Raw genomic sequence first — 22,222 nt, forward strand, 5'->3', positions numbered from 1 at the left:
TACGCATTTCCTGAGGACCCCGCATGCTTGGCCTTGGGATACAGTGGCCTGCAGGACCTCTGTGAGCTGCTCACAGCCAGCAGGGAAAGCCGACATGAAGCCTGTGCTGAAGCCTGCAGAGAAGATGTGGGGCATTGGAGGGCCCTAACCTAGTGCAGGAGTCAGAGCTCCTCTGAGGAAGGATGTTCACACTGACAGCAGAGAATGAGGGGACGTTAATGGGGAAATGGTGCGAGCTGGGAGGACAGGGAGGAGAGGGTACACGCAGAGGAAACTGCGCAGTGGCCCTGAGACTGGGGTGTGGAGAGAGGAAGCAGGGAAGGCTGGAGAGGGTTGGGCGCAGGGAGTGAGAGAATGTGGCCGAGGCAGGGGCTGTAGGGTGTGGTTGGCCTTGTTAAGGAGCCTGGGCCACGTCACAGCAGCATTGGACCGTTCCAGATGGTGCTCTATTTAGAGCAGATGGGAGACAGGTGCTCATTTTGGTTCAATCCCAGCCAAGGACACGGGCACGGAGAAGAGCGGTGGTGGCATGGAGGAGCATGAAAGAGCGTGACTCTCTCTCTCTCTCTCTCTCTCTCTCTCTCTCTCTCTCTCTCTCTCTCTCCCCCTTAAATATTTTTATTGATTTCCGAGAGGAAGGGAGAGGGAGAGAGACAGAAACATCAATGATGAGAGAGAATCATTGATCAGCTGCCTCCTGCAGGCCCCCTACTGGGATTGAGCCTGCAACCTGGACATGTGCCTGACTGGGAATCGAACCGTGACCTCCTGGTTCGTAGGTTGACGCTCCAGCTCTGAGTCATGCCAGCCGGGCAGAGACTGAGTTATTCTCATCCTTCATCCTGCACATTCCTGCCGAGCACCTGCAAGCACCGCACAGACACTGAGGACACGCACAGGAGCACCCTGCCCTCATGAGCGACAGCCTAGTGGGGAGGGAGACACTGAGTAAATGTTTGCATTAGTGCTTGTGGGTTCTGAAGAAAGCAGAGAGAGAAGTGTCTGACCCTGTCTTCCTTGGGCCCCATTGGGACAGTCTCTCTGGGATTAGGACATAGTTTCTCCGCCTCTGATATGAAATGATCTCCAAGATATACAGTTCAGAAAAAAAAAAGGCAAAATGGTGAAGACCAGTGTGGGCAGAATGCTACCATTTGCAGCTGCAAAAAAGAAGGGTTTTACCCTTTGAGGCCACATGGAGGGGCCTGGAGAGCATGATGCTGAATGAAGTAAGCCCGTCAGAGAAGGACAAGGGTCACATGATCTCACTCACATGTGGAATCTAAGGAACAAAATAGCTCCAGAGGCGTGGGTGCATGGAGCAGACTCACAGATCTCAGAGGAAAGGGGGAGGGAACAGTGGTCAGAGATTAACGTAAGAACTTATATACATATTTGCACGGTCTGTGGACACAGACAATAGTGCAGTGAAGGTCGTTGGCGAGGAGGGAACCAGGTGGAAAGGGCAATGGGGGCATCGCAATACTCTCAACAATAAAGATTTTAAAATTTTAACATTAAAAGGGAAAGCATGTATACGTCTGCTTGCACATGTGTGAGCTGTCTCCAAAAGGAAACTTCTTAGAAGCTGGTCACAGTGACTGAATGCATTGTTTACTTAACAACAATGAGATTGTTGGGCTTGGCAGCAGGGAGGGAGGGAGAAGAGAGATTCCTGATAACACATCTTGCCCGCTGACCCGTGCTGTACCTGCACCCACCCCTGGGGGACCCCGCGGACTGAGGAGGCTTGCTGTGCAAAGGCAGCAAACGCAAGGAGCAGAACCAGTGCTGGCCTATTAGGAAGAGAGTGTGCGCTGCCTCCTGCTGGAATGGGTGTTACCAATGGGGGTCAGAGGAGGAGTTTCAAATGCAGCTCCCTGAGCAGAACTTTCTTTCAAATCTTTAAAAAGCATCATCAGAGCTCCCCTGTCCACGTGAGGAGAATGGGGGCGGGGTATGAAGACCTCCGTTCACTGAAGAGGAAAACAGCATCTAGAGCAATGGTTCCCAGCCTTCTTTTGGCCATGCCCCACCTGAGCATCCCCAAAACCTGATGCCCCTGTGACATAGAATTCTCATCATTCAAAAAGTGAACTATTCATGTGGAGGAAGCCTAAATGGCCATGAACTTGGTCTAAACAAGCTTCCAAAGAACATGGCATCCATGAAAGAGAAAAATAAAAGAATGAAAGGACAGGTGAAGGAGTGAGGAAGAAATCACTAAGAAATTGTTTTTAAAAATCCTATCTCATAAAAGGGTAACATGCAAATTAACCGTCACTCCATCCCAAAGATGTGGCACCCATAGCCACAAGATAGCGGTGCCCAGTCCTCTCAGCCCCGCTGGAGTCCCCCAGTCCCGGGGGGGCAGCCGCTGAGAACGGGCAGCGTGAGCGGCCTGGCAGAATGCTTGCTTCACCACCAAAGCGATGAGGCAAGTGTTCCACCAGCTGCGGATGGGCCTCTGGGCCATGGAGAGCCTCTGGGCAGCAGGTGCGGAGTGGCCAGGCCCCACAGAGAGCTACTGGCGCATGGATTCGTGCGCAGGGCTACTAGTAATAATAGTAATATGAAGTGATAGGAAAAAATAGCAAATAAAGTTTCAAAACATAATAGAGAATTGAAATGCATAAATATGTCACAATATACATTTATATACTGTACTAGAGGCCGGGTGCACAAAAATTTGTGCACTCGGGGGGTCCCTCAGCCCGGCCTGTGCCCTCTCGCAGTCTGGGACCCCTCGGAGGATGTCCACCTGCTGGCTTAGGCCCACTCCCTGGGGGATCGGACCCAAGCTGTCAGACATCCCTCTGGCAGCCCAGCAGCCCTCGGGGCATGTCCACTTACCAGTGGGGAGCAGACCTAAGCTGCAGTTGGACATCCTTAGCGCTGCTGAGGAGGCGGGAGAGGCTCCTGCCACCACCACTGTGCTGGCAGCCATCAGCCTGGCTTGTGGCTGAGCAGAGCTCCCCCTGTGGGAGTGCACTGAACACCAGGGGGCAGCTCCTGCATTGAGCATCTGCCCCCTGGTGGTCAGTGTGTGTCATAGTGACCAGTCATTCCCAGTCATTCTGCTGTTAGGGTCGATTTGCATATTACCCTTTTATTATATAGAATAGAGGCCTGGTGCACGGGTGGGGGCCGACTGGTTTGCCCTGAAAGGTGTCCTGGATCAGGGTGGGGGTCCCACTGGGGTGCCTGGCCAGCCTGGGTGAGGAGCTGATGGGTGTTTGCAGGCTGGTCAAGCCCCCCAGTGGGGACCCTCACCCCATGGGGGCTTGGCCAGCCTGGGTGAGGGGCTGAGGGCCGTTTTCAGGCTGACCACACCCCCTTCAGGGTGGAGGTCCCCACTGGGGTGCCTGGCCAGCCTGGGTGAGGGGCTGATGGCTATTTTCAGGCTGCCCAAACTCTCTTCAGGGTGGGGGTCCCCACTGGGGTGCCTGGCCAGCCTGGGTGAGGGGCTGATGGCTGTTTTCAGACTGACCAAGCCCCCTGGTGACTGAAGCGCCCAGCCTTTCCTTTTTTTTTTATTCGCTCCAGCTCCGTGGCCATGGTTGACTGGAAGCAGGTATCTGGGGTTTATTTACCTTCTATAATTGAAACTTTGTTGCCTTGAGAGGAGGCAGCAGCCAGCCAGGAAGCTTGGCTTCCTCCATCATTGGGGCAACCAAGCCTCCTGCTTGCGCCAGCTCCGTGGCTGCCAGCCGCCATCTTGGTTGGGTTAATTTGCATACAGTCGCTCTGATTGGCTGGTGGGCGTGGCTTAAGGCATAGCAAAGGTATGGTCAATTTGCATCTTTGTCTTTTATTAGTGTAGACTAGTGGCCCAGTGCATGAAATTTGTGCACATTAAAAAGGAACTAATTAGAGGAAATATTTTAATATTGCTATTTGCCCTTTCTCTATAATAGAAGTGGCAGAGATTAAAGAAAATTAGTAAAACGTGTATGAAAATTTTCCTCCTGTCAGAGTCTGGGGCATGCTACAGGAACCAGAGTCAAGTCCCCGCCCACCCATGTGCGCCTCAAAATCACGCAAGACGCAGACCCAGCTGGCCCCACCCCTGTCAAGCCCTGCTGGGCAGGGGGCGCAGCCTCAGGTCCCCGGCACACCCTCAGGTCCCCTGGCCTGGGGGGAGGGTGCGGCCTGAGGTCCTGCTGATCGCTCATTACAGCTTGTTATGGGAACCCCACCTCCACTGTGGGTGCAGCCATCTTGTGATGGCATGATGGTGTGAGGCTTAATTTGCATATTACCTCTTTATTACATAGGATATGAGGCCCCCAAAACCATTAGAAATGCAAAAAATTTACTGTTAATAACTCATTCTAGAAATGCCCCCCTTAAAAGTCAAATGGCCCCCCTGTGGGGCACGTGCCCCACGCTGGGACCCACTGGGCTAGAGACATTACGCTGCCAGCTCCCTCAGGAAGGAAGGGCTGACGCGTAACTAGGCTCACTCTTTGCCAGCTGCTGAGTTGGGAGTTTCATGGACATGATCACACTAAATGTTAATGGACAGAAACTGTGAGGGAGGGTTGCTGCTATGCCACCAATTCCCAGTGGGTTAAGTAACTGGCCCAGACTCACATGGACAGTCGATGGTGGGGCCAGGTCTTCTCCTGCATCTGCTGGGCTCCAAAGCCCATTCTACCAATTCCGTCCTGTTCCAGGTGCTGGGAGAGCTGTGGGGGGGGGGGGGGGGGCGGGGAGGGGGCTCCTGAGTTGTGTGGGAGGGTAGGCTGTATCTTTCGTCCCCACCAAAGCCCAGCACTGGTGACGCTGTGAGTCTTCAGAGACCAAAGTCCAGCTCCTCCGGTGGCCTCTGGAGGGTCCACACTGGGCAGCCTGAGGCAGGTGGTGAGGCCCCTGAGCCGGAGCAGGAAGCAGTGGGGCGATGGGGAGTGCCCTCCATTGCTGAGCCTCGAGCACAGCTGGGATCTGGTGGTGCCCAGGAAGCTTCCAGGCTCACACAGCAGGTGGGCAGGGTCCCTGAAATGGGACAGAATGTGGGTTTGGACTGGGAAACTGGCAAGAAAGCAAAGACCTGGTCTCTGCAGCCTGGGCCCCAGCATGCTGGGGGAGCACCGGGTGGGAGCAGGGGGGACATGGACATTTACACGCTTGTGTCGCCTTTCAGGTCTCTCCCTCCGGGTCTCTGGGCCCCCTCTCCATCCCTCCCGTCCACAGCACCATGCCTGGAACAGGTGAGCTCTGAAATGCAGCTTCTGAGTGGTGCCAGAATTCCTCTAAATAACGCCATGTTAGCACCGAAAGGCACTGGCCTAAGTCAGAAATCCTAAGGGATGCAGTCTAGGTGAGGGGAGGGGCCCTCACCAGGTAAGCTTGTGGGATGCTGAGCAGGCGAGGTTTAGTGTGTTTCTCGTGTTGTTTTGCTCGCAGCGCTTCTCACACTCGTGTGCATCGTACGTTCCTATCTGAGCCATGTGGGAGGCTGAGGGCAGGCAGGGTTTTCCAAGCCAACGCCCCACAGAGCCTGCTTTTCAGCAAGTGCCTGCAGCGTTTCAGAAAGCGAAGTAGGGTGGCCGTGGGTCGGGATGCGCCATAACTATCAACAGTGCTTCTCGCCGCTCTTCAAAGCCCTCGTTTGGGTGGCGAGATATGTGTCACCTCATCCATGGGATGCTGTTTGGAAAACTCAAATGCAAGAGCCCAGTTTAACTCAAATCTGCCATTGGACGAGGACACAGGAGTGTGAGGGCCGCCGGGCCAGTCGCCCACCACAGGGACTGCCTGCTCCCCTCTCTCCCTGTTGGGCTTTTCTCGAAGACCATGGACCTTTTGTTTATGGCTATGGGAGCACCGGAGGCTGGCGATCTTGGATTGTGCTCTCGGCTCTCTTCCTCCCCTGCTCCGTGCTTCCCTCCCCCTCCTCCTCCTTCCTGTGGGTTCCTGTTTCCCTCCCACCTCTGGTGCTGGGGCTGCCAAGCCCCCCGCCCCAGGCTTTCCCTGCATGGGGATGGCTCTGGCCTCCACCCTGCTTGTGTCCATGAGTCTAGGACGTACAGAACCAGCCGTGCATGCGACTCCTCAGGGCCTGGTTTGAGGAGAACACTGGCAGGGACCTCCTGGGTCTGGGCGCTCATGCCAAGATGGCAGGGCTGGGCAGATGCACGGGGCAGGGAGAGGGCGAGAGCCCTTTGGGGTCCCCTCAGGACCAGCCGCATGACCCCCTGTGTTTGCCTCTCCTCATCCTCAGTGACCTCGTCCTGTTCCCCTGGGAGCAGCAGCAGGCCCTCCTCGCCCAGCGCAGGCCTCCCCACTTCTCAACACAACGCCAAGGCAGCGGCCAACTCCTCCAGCCTTGGTGCTTCAGGGTAAGGTGCCGGGAGAGGCCGGCATGCACCTGGGCCAGGGGCATGTGAGGGGTGCGGTCAGAGCCTTGGAAAAGAATGTGATCATGGGTCGGACAGGGGGATACGATGGCGGGAAGGGCCAGTGCGCGGAGCCCCACTGGGCCTGGCCCAAGGGAACAGGGTCTAAAGAAGGGCTCAGCCGCTGAGCATTCTGGGCAGGAGCTCCCCTCCCTCCGCCCTGGGAAGGGAGACAGATCCAGACCTCCTGTCGGAAGGCCAGGCCCTCCCTTGTGTAGGAGTTCCCACTTCTTGCCAGTAGCCCGAGTTTCCCACGTGGCTGACACAGTGAGAGCCCGAAGTTAGGGTGCACATGAGGGAAATAGCCTCTTGGGTCAAAGAATCTCCTCTGAAGAGTGTTCTTAGAGCTGGGGGGATGGGGTCCCTGACCCAGAACCCAGGAGACAGTGGGAGGTGAGAGGGCAGAGGCCTGGCTGTGCAAAGAGATGAACCCCAGGTTCAAGACCCGCAGCTCAGGAAGGTGGACAGCTCTCACCGGCCAATGACTGCACTGCAGCCACCGAAAAAGAGAGAGAACCCTAAAGTCCACCTGGAAAATGGTTGTGAGACCCAGTTCCTACACCACCAAGCTTGTCCTTGTGGGGCTGTGGCCGCGGGCTAGTGCGTGCACTGTCAGTTCCAGGACCCCGGCCCCCAGCAGGAAGCCCAGCCCACCTTCCCACCATCCCACTGACCCACCTTCCCACCGTACCACCTTCTCGCCATCCCACCTTCCCGCTGGCTAAACTTCCAGCCATCCCACCTTCCTGCCTTCCCACCTTCCCTTCTTCCCACCATCCTGCCTTCCCACCTTCTCGCCATCCCGCCTTCCCACCTCCCACCATCCCATCTTCCAGCCATCCCACCTTCCTGCCTTCCCACCTTCCCTTCTTCCCACCATCCTGCCTTCCCACCTTCTCGCCATCCCGCCTTCCCACCTCCCACCATCCCATCTTCCAGCCATCCCACCTTCCCGCCTTCCCACCTTCTCTCCTTCCTGCCTTCCTACCTTCTCTCCATCCCGTCTTCCCACCTTCCCACCATCCCACCTTCCCACCTTCCCACCATCCCACCTTCCCGACATCTGCCTTCCCACCTTCCCGCCTTCCCACCATCCCGCCTTCCTGCCTTCCCACCATCCCACCTTCCCACCTTCCCACCTTCCCACCATCCCACCATCCCACCTTCCTACCTTCCCACCTTCCCACCATCCTACCTTCCCATCATCCCACCATCCCACCTTCCCACCTTCCCACCTTCCTGCTGGCCCACCTTCCCACCTTCCCACCTTCCCACCTTCCCACCATCCCACCTTCTCACCATCCCACCTTCCTACTTTCCCACCTTCCCACCTTCCCACCTTCCCACCTTCCCACCTTCCTGCTGGCCCACCTTCCCACCTTCCCACCATCCCATCATCCCACCTTCCTACCTTCCCGCCATCCCACCTTCCCACCTTCCCACCTTCCCGCCTTCCCGCCTTCCCGCCAGCCCACCTTCCCACCATCCCACCTTCCTGCCCCGCCGCTGGCACTGGGCTTGCTCTCTCCCTCCAGGCCCTGGTACCGATGGAATCACCCCACCTACCTGCACTGAGCCGCGGCCAGCGCCTCCGCCCCACAGATGCTCCCAAGCGAGCGGAGGGCACCACCACCACGAGCCTGAGCTTGCCTTCTCCAGACAAGGCCTCGGAGGCCTAAACCGCGATTGGCTCGCGTGGGACCCCCATGCCCTGGAAACACGTCCGTCCTGGAGCTGGCCTTCCTGCCCGGCCCATCGCTAGTTCTGTTTCAGGCAGCGTTGCTGTCCAGGCCTTTCCGAGAAAGGACATCTCGCCTTTGTTCTCTGCCTCTTCCGGGGGCAGCACGCTGGGTGCCAGCCAGCAGGGTTCCAGCTCCTGGGACAGCCACACTGGGTGCCAGCAGGTTTCCAGGTCCTGTGACTGCCACGCAGGGTGCCAGCCAGCAGGGTGCCTGCTCTGAGCTCCTTCTGAAACCCGGGAGGAGCTGTGAATCTGCCGCCTCTGGCAAAGCCTCACCGTTTCCTCTGCTCAGCAGCTTTTTCTGACTGAATCTTCTTTCACCTGGTGTTCTCCGTGGCCCTGCCCCCTTGCATAGGACCAAGCCCACTCATGCTTTCGTTCTCAAAGTTCCCTCCTCTTTAGAGAAGGACAAGTCCCTCCGATGCCCCCCGAGGCTCCCTGCCAGCTACACCTGTCACCAAGCCAGGAGCTTGTCCCTCCCACCTGCCCTCAGCTCAGCCTCCCTCCGTCTCCGGGCTGCAGAAGGAAGAACAGTGATGCTATCACAATGCCTGTATAGAGCCCTCTCCTGGTTTTTTTTTGTTGTTTTTTTCATTATGTTCTTCTCTCCTTACTGCGGAATTTTCCAGCAAAATGTTTAACTCAGGTGTGAATTTCAAACGTGTCTCTGTAATATTTTATCATCTTTTAAAAAAAAAAAAAAGGAAGAAAAAGAAAAGAAAAAACACCAGTGTGTGAAATACTGTGCTAAGTCCCACGAGAGTTCCCACGTGGGCTGGGAATTCTTGTTAACGTCATGGAAACACCCCTGCCATCTCCTCTGTGGGCCACTGTGCAGAGATGTCACAGGAAGCCATCCTAGAAATAGAAACTTAAAAATAAAATCTGCATACCCAAGGAAGTGTGGAGATTCGGAAGAGTCTCACTGTCCCACGTGAATTTGTATAGTGATGACATAAACGATTCCACGGCTGATCAAACCAGGTTGAGATGATTGTTCCGTGGCTTTTGTTGTGGGTGGATGTGAGCACATGTGATGACGGGGATGGGGAAAATGTCTCAGATCAATACATTAAGCCGATTACTCCCCAAACTAAAGCTGCAGATGCCATACATTCACGCGGGGCTCTAACGCATTGAGAGTTCTTACTTTTTGACGGAACTGCTTGGAAGGCAGAGGAGGCGAGAGATTGGTTTCCTTGCTTTGTGAGTGGGGAGCATGGGAACACTCACGGCCCAGCCCTTTGGAGACAGAGCTGGGACGAACAGCTCACACCTCAGACATCCTGAAGGCACATCGTTCCTAACTCATCATGGAAAGCAATAGATAGTTGAGGCGAATAGTAACTTACTAACCCTATGCATTTGGCTTTGCCATGTGCTGTAGCTTTGGTGAGGGCGTGAGAGGCATGGAAACTGTCCTCTGGTTTTCTTAGGTTATAAATACCTAAATGGTCACCATTCCTGAGGTATTCCCCTGTGGGACGGGGGAGGGGGTACTAAGATTGGGATTAGACATTTGTTGCAAATAATAATATCCAAGTGAAAAATATATACATAAATGATTAAGAGTTAACTGCTCTTTTTTAAAAGATATATATTTTTTTATTGATTCCACAGAGGAAGGGAGAGGGAGAGACAGAAACATCAATGATGAGAATCATTGATCGGCTGCCTCCTGCACACCCCACACTGGGGATCCAGCCCACAACCCAGGCATGCGCCCTTGGTCGGAATTGAACCCAGGACCCTTCAGTCTGCAGGCTGAAACTCTATCCACTGAGCCAAACCAGCCAGGGCAGAGTTCACCGCTCTTGGTGTTTAAATGGGGAATATATTAAGAAGTAGGAGAGGCCTATTGGCAGTAGTTAGTTTCTCAGGAGAAGTACTAGTTGAAAGGGGCGTGGTAGGTTACAAAAGGCAGCAAGAGGAGCCTTCTGCAGTCATGTAAGTCTATGAAAGGACCACTCCACCCCCAGGCCCAGCTGTCATCCATGCCCACGTGTGCATCTATCTGTTTGCGCTCTCCCCTTGCCAGGTGCTCACTCCCCCACAGCAATCCTGGACCCTGCTCAGATGAGCACTACAGGTTGATCTGCAGTGTCCCAGACTCCGGTTTGCATCCACGTTTACTTTTAAAAAAATACTTTAATTTTATAGCAGTTTCAGGTTTACAACACAATGAGATGATGGTGCAGAGATTTCTCCTATCCCGCTGTCCTCGCACAAACACAGCCTCCCCCATTATCAGTGTCACTCATCAGAAAGGACTTTTTTTTTTTTTTACCAAGGATGAAACTACATTGACACATAATCACTCAAAATCCATAGTTGACCTTAAAGGTCGCTTGGACACAAGTGTAATATGTTCATCATCATCCTATCATAACGAGTATTTTCACTGCCCTAGAATCCTCTGTGCACGCCCATGTCTCTTTCTTCCCCCTACACCCTGGCCAGCCACTGATTTCTTTACTGCCTCCATAGTCTGGCCTCTTTCAGACGTCAGAGAGTTGGAATCACGTAGCGTGTAGCCTTTCCAGATTGACTTCCCCTTTGTCATATGCACTTAAGCTTCCTCCACGTTTCTAATGGCTGGTAGCTCATTTCTTTGTGGCTCTGGGCAGTAGCCCATTGTCGGGGTGTGCCACAGTTTACCCATGCAACCCTACTGAAGGGCGTCTGGCTTGCTTCCACGTTTTGGCTATTACCGATACAGCTGCTATAAACATCTGTGTGCAGGTTTTTGTGTGAACATAAAACTTCAGTCCCTCTGGTGGGCACCGAGGAGCATGATTTTGGATTGTATGCAAAGAGCGTCCTCAGAGCACATTTATAAGAAATGGACAGACTGTCTTTCAAAGTGGCTGACACGTGTGCATTCCACCTGAGGAACGAGAGGTCCTGCCGCTCCACATCCTGGGCAACATTGCTGTCCCTGTTCCAGGTGTTGGCGTTCTGATGGGCCTGTGCTGGTATCTCACTGTTCTAATTTCCCATTCCCTGATGACATATGATGTGGAGCATCTTTTTATAGTCTTATTTTCCATCCGTTTACCTTTTTTTGGTGAGCTGTCTGTTAAGGTCTTTGGCCCATTTTTCAAACCAGTTGTTTGTTTTCTTGCTGTTGAGTTTTAAGAACTCTTTGTGTATTTTAGATAACAATCCTTTATCATATATGTCTTTTGAAAATATTTTCTGTCAAATCTGTGGCTTATCTTCTAATTCTCTTGATATTTCCTTTTGCAGAGCAGAAGTTTTTAATTTTAATGAAGCCCAGCTTTTCAATTATTTACTGGATGGAGTATGTCTTTGGTTGTATCTAAAAAGTCATTATCATATCCAGGGTCATCTAGATTTCCTCCCATGTTGTCTTCTAGGAGCTTTATTTTTTTAAAAATAAATTTTATTGATTTTTTTATAGAGAGGAAGGGTGAGGGATAGAGAGAAACATCGATGAGAGAGAAACATTGATCAGCTGCCTCTTGCACACCTCCTACTGGGGATGTGCCTGCAACCATAGTACATGCCCTTGGCCGGAATTGAACCTGGGACCTTTCAGTCCGCAGGCTGACACTCTATCCACTGAGTCAAACTGGTTAGGTCTAGGAGCTTTATTTTTTACATTCAGGTCTACCATTCAGTTGAGTTCATTTTGTGAAGAGTGTAAGGTCTGTGTTTAGATTCTTCTTTTTTTCTCATTGCAGGTGGATGTCCAGTTGTTCCAGCACCATTCGTGAGCACTGTCACTTCTCCATTCCATTGTCCTAGCTCCTTGGCCAAAGATTAGGGGAGGATTTATGGGAGTCTATTTCTGGACTATTTGACCATGATTAGGTTTTCTTAATCCTCACCTAAGAAGATTATATATACTAGTATACTAGAGGCCTGGTGCACGAATTCATGCACCAGTGGGGTCCCTCAGCCTGGCCTGTGGGAATTGGACTGAAACCAGCTCTCTGACATCCCCCAAGGGGTCCCGGATTGCCAGAGGGTGCAGGCCAGGCCGAAGGACCCTACTGGTGCACGATTGGGGCTGGAGAGGGACATGGGAGGTTGGCCATAGGAGGGCTCCAGGGCATGTCTGGCCCGTCTAGCTGACTCAGTTGGCCAGACCCCAGCAGCAAGCTAACCTTCCGGTTGGAGCCTCTGCCCCCTGGTGGTCAGTGCATGTCATAGTGAGTGGTTGAGTGGCCTTAGCATATCATTAGTATTTTATGCTTTGATTGGTTGAGCGGTCAACCAGATGATCAGACACCTAGCATATAATATTTTATTATATAGGATACATATACATATATATATAAGTATATATATGTGTGTGTGTATATATATATATAAGAGAGAGAGAGAGAGAGAGAGAGAGAGAGAGAGAGAGAGAGGAGAGAGAGAGAGAAACACTGATGTGAGAGAGAAGCATCAATTGATTGCCTCCTGTATGCGCCACACGTGGAGACTGAACCCCCAGCCTAGGCATATGGAACAACGCTCTAACCAATGGAGCCACCCAGCCAGGGCTTGGCCATGGTTTTTAATGAAAAAAATAAACAGAATTATAGTTTACCTGCTCATCTTCCAGTAGCTTTCACTGTCTGTTGACTTGGGCAGTTGCTGAATAGATTCAACCTGAAAGCGAGTGTTGGTTACACTTCGGGTCTGCACGATTCCATAAAACTCACATCCCAGTACAGGAAGCGAAGCTTGCTTAGCTACTTCAGCATCTCATTGGGCGCTAGAGAGCCTCAGGCCAACAGCCAGTCGTTGTCCGGGGGAAGCTTTTCAAGTCTCATGCTTTGATCTTTAGTTGACTCAAGACTTGTGGGCCCTGGTGTGGGCTCCCAAGACTAAAGCTTTTGGATCCAACTCGAGAATGAGCTGAGTCCTGGGACTCGGTTGGGAAGCTGCCCTGAGCACCCAGGCTCCAGGTTCAGCCCCCCGCTCCCCCGTGCACTCAGAACGATCCTTTACCTCGCACACAGGGCACTTGCTGGCCTGAGACCCCTGGAGTGGAGGCTCTCTTTTTCATTGTGTCCCCATGACTAGCATTGTGACTAGCCATAACAGGCAAAGAAGATTTTCAAAAATTTAATTTAATTTTTTTCTCTAAACAACTTCTAATGCCCTTAACCAGGGAAAGGAGTTGCGATTGCAGGAAAGTACAGGATGTACCTGAGGGGATTGCAGTGCCGCAGGGCAGTACACCTCAACGGTGAAGGCACCCCTCCAGGGCCACACTGCCCGGCTCATTCTGCCTCCTGCTCACCCCAGCATCTCAGCCAGCTCTGTGCTGGTTCTCCGTTGTAAAATGGACTAACAATAGAGTGACTCAGAGCTGTGAGAATTAAAAGAGTTAATATATGTAACATGCCTGGCAGTTGGTGGAGAAGTGACCTGGTGTTGGACCAGACCTGGGTGCAGCACTCTCGGTGCTGGAGTTCTGGCTAATGAAGAATTCAGAGCCAAGGCTCAAACCTGAAGACAAAATTTACTTAGAAAGTCACCGAGGCAGGAAAAGTGAGCCAGCTGACATGGGCTCATGAAGCAAGTCACAGAGGCAGAAGGAGGGCGCTTGGAGCTAGGAGAGGAGAGAAAGGTAAAGGTAATGCATGGGGTGGCGGGGGGTGGGGGGGAGGTTTGGGTGTCCTCCCCGAGGGCCAGCGCACTGAATCCTCGTTCCAAGGGCTTTTATGAGGGTGGGAGTGTCCCTGGGGCCCCCAGGGGAGGACCTTACCAGAACATGATCAGCTTCCCGGTGTGTCCTTCCCGGGTGGTGGTATCCACTGACTGGCCGGCACCAGGGCAGGGCTCCAGAGTCGATGAAGCTGGTCCTGTTGTCAGTCGTGGCTGCATTTCTGGGCCTGGAGCTGAAACAGAGCGGAGGCCTGGGTGGATTGGGTGGGGGTCAGACCCTCACGGTCCTGGGGGCTCAATGCTGAAGGGCTGTTCTCTGGCTCCCTTGTTCATTCCCCCTCTAAGGGGGTCTCATCCACATGACGGGCCACATGCCCGGGAGGAGGGGTCCGGGCGTATCTGAACCCCCTGGCCAGTGAAGCAAAGGTCAGGGGGCCTAAGCCGCATGACCAGAGATGTGCTGGGGGAGAGGTCTCTCTGGAGGAGAGGCACCCGTCTCCTCAGTGCTGCCCCTGGCTGGGCACCAGGGCTTCCTGTCCCCGTCCGCTGTCCTTGCTCTGCACATGTCCGCCTCGCTGCCTCCCACAGAACAATGCCTGGTGCATTCATAAGTGTTATCTGCTATACTTGTGATCCTTACTGTGATTGTTATTCCAATGAATTGGGGGAGAGCTCCCTGTCCGCTGCTATTCCTAACAGAATAGAACTCTTCTGGGAATGTCACTATTCACAAGGACCTGACTTGGGGAACAAGAGTTGTGCCCGCAGATATGTGAATCCCAACAGTTCAATCCCAGTAATGAGCCGCGAACCTGGAATCGCAGTCATCCTGGGATACAGGTCCAATCAAGTCTTCCCTGAGGACTCGCGCCTTCTCTCCTGCCCTGAGCCTTTAGGCACCTGACGCTCTTTCCTGGGGAAGGTGCCAGCCAGAAGCCAGCTCCAGATTCACTCCGGAAGGAAAACATTCTGCACAAAACGAAAGGGGGAAAGGCTGAGGTTTGCGTGCACCCACTTAGGGCAGTGGGTCTCCTGTTTCCTTCCTCCCTCTGTCGCCACCTGTGATCTCTCTGTTCCAACCCACTGGCACCAGGCTGTCTTCTCCAATTCATCTCATACTGATTTAGCTGAGTGTTTGTATAGCAGGGATTCTCAACTTAGGAGCACGTTGGAATTACCTGGGAAGCTTTAAAAAAAGATGGCTACCCACACAGGCTCTGATTTGTTTGGGGTGTAGCATGGACATTGGGGTTTTTAAAGGAGCTCCAGTGATTTGCTGTGCTCTCCGGGAGGAGAACCGTGGCCCGGATGTGTACGCATGTCACCGGGGACCTCGCCACAAAGCAGATTCTGAGTGAGTAGGTCTGGGGTTAGGGTCTGCGACTCTGTACTTCTAACAAACTCTCAGTCCTGCACATTTTGCCGGCCCTGTGGACTTCGAGTAGCCAGGGCTTGGGAAGCAGGACACAATCATTCCGTTGCCCAGTAACATCCGAGGGGGCCTGCGCGGCACACACTAAGACTCGCAGCCTCGCAGCCTCGGCTGGCACCAGCTATTTGAGGTCCTCCCACAGCAGCGGTTCCCAGACGCCACTCACCTCTGACTGGCCTGGTGTGCAGCCTGCACAACGGGGACTTTTACACTTTCCAAGTGGGGTACACAACCAGTAAGATTTAGGAGCCACAATTGCCGGGGTCCAACTCCAGCGGGTCCAGGGGTCCCCAAAGGTGTGGACGGAGTCGGCGAAGAAGGAATGACACGGAGACAGCGTTCAGTTGATCAGCAGCCTAGCCAGGATCTCCAGCCAAGTTCTGGTCTGGATCTCCAGCGAAGTTCTGTTTAGGATCTCCAGCCAGGTTCTGTCCGGGTTCTCCAGCCAGGTTCAGTCACCAGGTTCTAGTCAGGTTCTCTTGCCAATTTCTGTAGTCAGGTTCCGTCCAGGATCTTTTGCCATGTTCTCTCGCTAGGTTCTGTCTCTAGGTTCTGAGGCCAGTTTCTGTCCAGGATCTTTTGCCATGTTCTCTCCAGCGAAGTTCTTCTGTCTCTAGAGAACGTTCTGTGTAGGTTCTGTGCCAATTTCTGTCTCTCTGGTTCTGTGTCTTGCTGTCTTGTTACATCTGTATTTATACCAGTTGATTCAATCCTATCAATCTCTATTCCAAAGGTTAGGGCGTTTCTTATCTCCATTCCAGGGAGTAAAGATTATGTAGCTTAAGCATGATTATTCGTAGTTAAAGTGATTAATTACCCGCCTGGCACTTAGTTAAGGGATTTTATTCCCTCCCTAACTTCAGGGGAAAATCCCTACTTGGGGAAACAACCTTTCTCAGAGAGGCGACCTTGGTTAAAACACATAGTGCCAAGAAGGTGAGCAAACATATTAAGAACAGTATGCCATATATGCCAGGTCCCTTGAAACAGCAAAGATGGACTGGCTCCCGGCACACAATATGCTGCAATCTACTTTTTCTTTTTTCCCTAATATACTTTTACATGTTCATTTCCTATTCATCCAATCAGCAAACATTTATTTATTTTATTTTTCTAAAGATATTTTTATTGATTTCAGAGAGGAAGGGAGAGGAAGAGATATAAACAGCAATGATGAGAGAGAATCATTGATTGGCTGCCTCCTGCACATCCCACACTGGAGTTTGAACCCATATACTAGGCATGTGCCCTGACTGGGAATCGAACTGTGACCTCCTGGTACATAGGTCGATGCTCAACCACTGAGCCATGCTGGCCGGGCTCAGCAAACATTTACTGAGCCTGCCTCATACCAGGTACAAGGGAAAGAAAGATGAAAACAGTGCAGTCCTTACTCTTGAAGGTTTGGCAGACAAATGACCAAAATAAGACTATTGAGTATACCCAGGACCCAGCATAAAGGCGCCTCCTCCACTCCAGGTCTTCTGCTTATTTGGTGTCTCGCCCGTCACCGCCCCTCGCTGCCTGTGCTGATGCACCTGACACCCTCTTTACTGCATTTGAGTCTCTAGACTTATGTTTGGTCATCTCTTCAAATTTACTTTCCTTGGTGTTAAAATAGATCCAAAGAGACATAACAACAAAGAGCGCATACATGGGGATTTCCCCGTGCCAGCCCTGTGAGCTCCTCCACGTGCACAGGGTGTGAAATTCTCACGCTAACCTTAGGAGAGAGCTTTCATTACTATGCCTGCTCTCTGGATGAGGAAACAGAGGCGCAAAATAGGTAACCTGATCAAAGACACACATTCAGGCATCAAGCTGGGCTTTCTCTGACGTCTTATGCTCTGCTACCAACTCTATGACAGGACTGCCAGGAGGAGAAATGACTCCCAGGGTCCAGGCCGAGCACTTCTCTGGGAATTGGTGACTGTGTGCTTGCTGCACGCGTAGACTCAGCATGAGGGCGGGACTGTGTCTTGCACCTCCGCAGTGCCCAGTAGGGATGCAAGCACACAGTAGGTGTGCAGCAGCCATGTACTGGACGCCATCTCACCCGGGAGAGGCGGGTGACGGACGGACAGTTATCCAAACAGACAATGAGCACACCAGCAGGAGCAGCAGCTGCAGGCCTCGGGTCACCACCAAGTCCACTCCATCAGCCCCACGCCACCAGCCCCGCCCGCCCGCCCCACCCGCAGCCGGCCTTCCCCGCAGGGAGCCCTCGTCCCCTCCAGGTGCCCAGGCCGCGGCGCCTCTGCGCTCCGTCCTCCCGGCCGCGAGGTGCCCCCAGACCCCGCTCCTCCGCCGGAGCCTCCGTCCCTCTTCCCGCGGCGTCTGCTTCCGGGACCGGCGGGACGCGGCGTAGCCCCGCGGGGTCCCCGTCGCCGGCCAGGTAACCGCGGCCGCGGGCTCGGGACGGGGCGCCGCCGGCGGGGAGGCGGGCAGCCGCCTGGGCTCCGAAAGAGGCGCCTCCTCCGCCCTGGGCGCCCGCGGGGGTGGGGGTGGGGTGGGGTCGAGGCCTGGCATGGGCGCCGGGGCGCGGGGCGCGGGGCGCGGGGCGCGGGGCGCGGGGCGCGGGGCGCGGGGCGCGGGGCGCGGGGCGCGGGGCGCGGGAGGGGTCGGTCGGGGGAGGCGTCTGCACCCTCGCCGGTGCCCGCCCAGCGCCCTCCGCCCGGATCGGCCCGCGGGGGCGGGAGCTGGGTCTGGACCGACCTCCTGATCGCTCCCGCTTCCCGGGGAAAGCTGCACCCGAGGAGCTGCTTAGGACGGAGTGTGGCTGCCATTTGCACGGCCTGTTCTTTCACTGGGGTTTGTTCCCGCTGCTCCGCCAGGGATTAGCGTTCAGGGAGGAGGACCCTAAAAATAAACCGGCGGCTACGTGGCGCGGAGCCCGAGCCTGCGCGCGGACAGGAGAGAACATCGCCCCCCTCCCCCCTCCCCCCTCCCCCCTCCCCCCTCCGAGGAGGCGCCCGGACGCTGCACAGTTCAGCTCAGACTGGACCGAATTGGAGACACTCTTCTCTCTCTGCTTAACGTCCATTTACAAATGTCAATTACATCTGACGTTCACTATTATTATCTAGGGTGTCCCCAGAAACTATACACACTCATTTCCGTAGATTCTTTTAAACTGTGAAAATGAACTGTATGTTATAGTCATTCCAAGTGTCTGCCTTTTGGGGGGACACCTGTGTTGTTTGAGGTGTGCAGTGTAGTGTTCAGACAGTCACAATATCTGCAGAGTGACCCCGGCAAGGCTAGGACGCAGCTGGCACCATGATTGCTGTGCTCTCCATCCCTGTGATTATTTTGTAACTACCAGTTTGTACTTCTCAATCCCTTCACTTTTTTCACCCAGCCCACCAACACTTTCCCTCTGCCACCCGTGTCTTTGTGTCTGTTTGTTTTGTTGTTGTTTATTGTGTTCCTTAGATTCCACATATAAGTGAAATCATGTGATATTTCACTCTCACTGCCCGCCCCCCCGTCCCTCCAACTGAGGCTCAAGAGAGACTTGCCCACACACTCTTATTGGCTACTTACAGAGAGACCGAATTGGAACTCAAGTCTATGATTGACACCTACTGTTTTCTTGAATAGAAATCTGATGGTAGACGAAAGCTGTACAGAATGAAGCTTTCTCTGGAAGGCATTCTTGGGAGTGACATGTGTATTGAAGTGTGTTGGTCCACAGATACTATTTCACTTGTCAGAGTAGAATGAAGCAGTAAGTGTAGCCATGCAGAGAATTCCTGCTAGAGGAGACAGATATATGAAATGTTTTTGACATTTTTACTTGTACTTTAATAGAGGAGCTAATCCTATATAATAAAAGGCTAATATGCAAATTGTCCCCTCAGGAGTTCGGCCAACTGGGAGTTTGACTGCTCGCTATGATGTGTGCTGACCACCAGGGGGTGGCGCGGAATGAAGGAAGGCCCCGATTGGCCCTGATTGCCGGCCAGACCTAGGGACCCTACCTGTGCATGAAATTCATGCACCAGGCCTCTAGTGAATGTTAATAACATTTTGGTTATTTTTAGAGTTTAGTCCTGTATGACTTAATTAACTCATTTACAGTCCTTCTTGTCCTGATATGTTTCTCACAGTGAAAATTCCGAACAATGGGTTTCTGTTCCATTTTCAGTAAAATAAATAGTGGCCCGGTGCATAAAATTCGTGCGGGGGGGGGGGGAGGGGGGTGTCCCTCAGTCCGGCCTGCACCCTCTCCAATCTGGGACCCCTGGAAGGATGTCCTACTGCCAGTTTACAAGGATGGGGCCTAAACTGGCAGTCAGACATCCCTCTCACAATCCGGGACTGCTGGCTCCTAACCACTCACCTGCCTGCCTGCCTGATTGCCCCTAACCGCTCTGCCTGCCGGCCTGCTCGCCCCCAACTGTCCCCCACTGCCGGCCTGCTTGCCCCCAAATGCCCCCCTGCCAGCCTGATCACCCCCAACTGCCCCCCATGCCAGTGTGCTCGCCCCCAACTGCCTCCCTTGCCAGTCTGCTTGCCCCCAACGGGCCCCCCTGCTGGTCTGCTCACTCCTAATTGCTGCCCCCCCTCCCCCTGCTGGCCTGATCACCCACAACTGCCCTCCCCTCTTGGCCTCTAACCGCCTCTACCTCGGCCCTGCCACCATGGCTTTGTCCAGAAAAACGCCCAGAAAGTCTCCCAGTCTAATTAGCATATTACCCTTTTATTAGTTTAGATAGAGGCCTGGAGCATGGGTGGGAGCCGGCTGGTTTGCCCTGAAGGGTGTCCTGGATCAGGGTGGGGGTTCCCTTGGGGCATGGGGCAGCCTGGGCAAGGGGCCTGTGGTGGTTTGCAGGCTGGCCACGCCCACATGGGGTGAGGGTCCCTGCTGGGGGTGTGGCCAGCCTGGGTGAGGGGCTCAGGGCTGTTTTCAAGCTGGCCACACCCCCTTCAGGGTGGAGGTCCATGCTGGGGTGCCTGACCAGCCTGGGTAAGGGGCTGAGGGCTGTTTGCAGGCTGACCAGGCCCCCCAGCGGGCACTCTTACTCCATGGGGGTGTGGCCAGCCTAGGTAAGGAGCTGAGGGCCATTTTCAGACTGGCCATGCCCCCCCCCACCCCCCCGACCCAGGCTCCCAGCCCCTCCTATTTTTTTTCCCGCCCCTCCCTGAGCGGCAGCCAGGGCGGGCAGGAAGCTTGTCTTCCTCCGTCGCCAGGGACAACCCAAGCCTCCAGTTTCATGGCCAATGCCATCTTTATTGGGTTAATTTGCATACTCAACCTGATTGGCTGGTGGGCATAACAGGCCAGCGCATGCACTCCAGCGGGCCAGTGCACGCACTCCATGGTGACACGGGGGACGCTCCTACCCTGACCTAGGCTCCCTGGCATCCGTGCGCACCACCCTGCCCCTGTCTCCCTGGTGCCTGTGCATGCGCCAGCAGCTGCAGGGCTGAAACTTCCCCCGCATCGCCATGGCAACATGGGGGAAGTACCTGCCCCATCCCCAGCTGCCCAGTGCTTGTGTGTGCAAATTAGCCCTCCATCTTTGTCAGGTTAATTTGCATACTCTCTCTGATTGGCTGGTGAGTGTAGTGGAGGGGCGGTTAATTTGCATGTTTCTCTTTTATTATATAGGATTGTTGTAAAGATATATATTTTTAAAGATATTTTTATATCTCCACAAAACCTTCCCAATTGTACCTCAAAACCTTGCTTCCCTCTTTGATTGGATTTCAGAATGGAATCGACCTAGAATTTCTTCCCCCTCACCAAAATACCTGCACTCTGTTTAGTCCTTTATTTAGGGTTACCTCAGGTTTCCATTTGGACTGATAAACTTGTAACCCACACCCACATTTCAGTTGAGTTTAGTATCAGCGTAAAACCACTTTAAACTGCCATGTGTCATGTGAGCTCTTGCAGAGACCACAAGTGGTGGGGGTGTGTTTCCATAAGAGCTTCTTGTTGGGATTTTGGAGATGTGAACACATTTTCTAATACATGTCTTATATTACATACTGGAGGCCTGGTGCACGGGATTTGTGCACTGGTGGGGCTGTGGCCTGTGGGGATCAGCCTGCTGTGGGAGCACTGAGCTGTCAGCTGAGCAGCTGTGGACCCTGGTCTGGCATTTTCTGGGAGCTGGAGCACTCGCCTCTGCAGGGGACCTGGTCAGGGCTGGGCCCAGGGGCAATAGCACTGAGAGGCGACCATGAACCCACCTCCCAGCCTCCAGGGTCAGCTCTATGAGCCCAGCAGCAGCGGCGCTGCTCGGCCTGCGGGCGTCCAGAGGAGGCAGCAGGGAGCAAGAAGGAGAAGCCTGGGGTGAGGAAGCAACGTCCGCAACACAGGTTCCTGCCTGTCGGCCCAGGGTTCACGAGGGAGCAGCCGCTCATCCCAGTCAGCCAAGCAGCGCTCCCACAGTGGTAGCGCACTGACCACCAGGGGGCAGCTCCTGCCTTAAACATCTGCCCCCTGGTGGTCAGTGTGCATCATAGTGACTGGTCAACTGGTCATTCTGGTTGTTCCACTGTTCAGTCGCTGGGCTTTTATTATATAGGATATTATGCAATGTTATTGTCCAAGATCAGTCATCACTGGGAGGTTACTTCTGACATTTACTGATTGTAACAGTGTGTTACAGTAGACAGTCTGTTAACTCACAACGCAATTCCTGGTGTTCTGTCTACAGCTTTTACCAGTTGCCAACATGTTATCTTTTAAAATATTTTTTATTGATTTCAGAGAGGAAGGGAGAGAGAGAGAGAGAGAGAGAGAGATCTCGAAACATCAGTGATGAGAGAGAATCATTAATGGGCTGCCTCCTGCATGCCCCCAACTGGGGATCAAACCCACAACCTAGGCATGTGCCCCCCGACCGGGAATCAAACCATGACCTCCTGGTTCACAGGTTGAGGCTCAACCACTGAGCCACACCTGCCAGGCCCAGTATGTTATCTTTGAGGAACATAGAGTCAGAACCCAGCCACACTTAAACAGGAGATGCTTGGGTGTGTCTGTAAGGAAGCAGGGCT

At 53.6% G+C, this 22,222-nt stretch overlaps 1 protein-coding gene and 1 long non-coding RNA gene across 2 annotated transcripts in view; one reads left to right on the top strand and one right to left on the bottom strand.

Moving 5' to 3' along the window:
• Positions 1-7,976, top strand: part of POU2F3 (POU class 2 homeobox 3) — a gene marked incomplete at both ends in the record, with an annotated part of 87,715 nt that extends 79,739 nt beyond the window's left edge. The window contains 3 exons of the mRNA XM_081099243.1: positions 5,147-5,213; positions 6,227-6,344; positions 7,937-7,976. Coding sequence (XP_080955369.1) covers positions 5,147-5,213; positions 6,227-6,344; positions 7,937-7,976 — 225 coding nt within the window. The remainder of the gene's footprint in view (positions 1-5,146; positions 5,214-6,226; positions 6,345-7,936) is intronic.
• Positions 1-22,222, bottom strand: part of LOC308524290 — a 721,936-nt gene that overhangs the window by 575,248 nt on the left and 124,466 nt on the right. The window lies entirely within an intron of this gene.

The sequence above is a fragment of the Myotis nattereri genome (assembly GCF_964212035.1).
Source record: "Myotis nattereri genome assembly, chromosome: 9".
Classification (NCBI taxonomy): domain Eukaryota; kingdom Metazoa; phylum Chordata; class Mammalia; order Chiroptera; family Vespertilionidae; genus Myotis; species Myotis nattereri.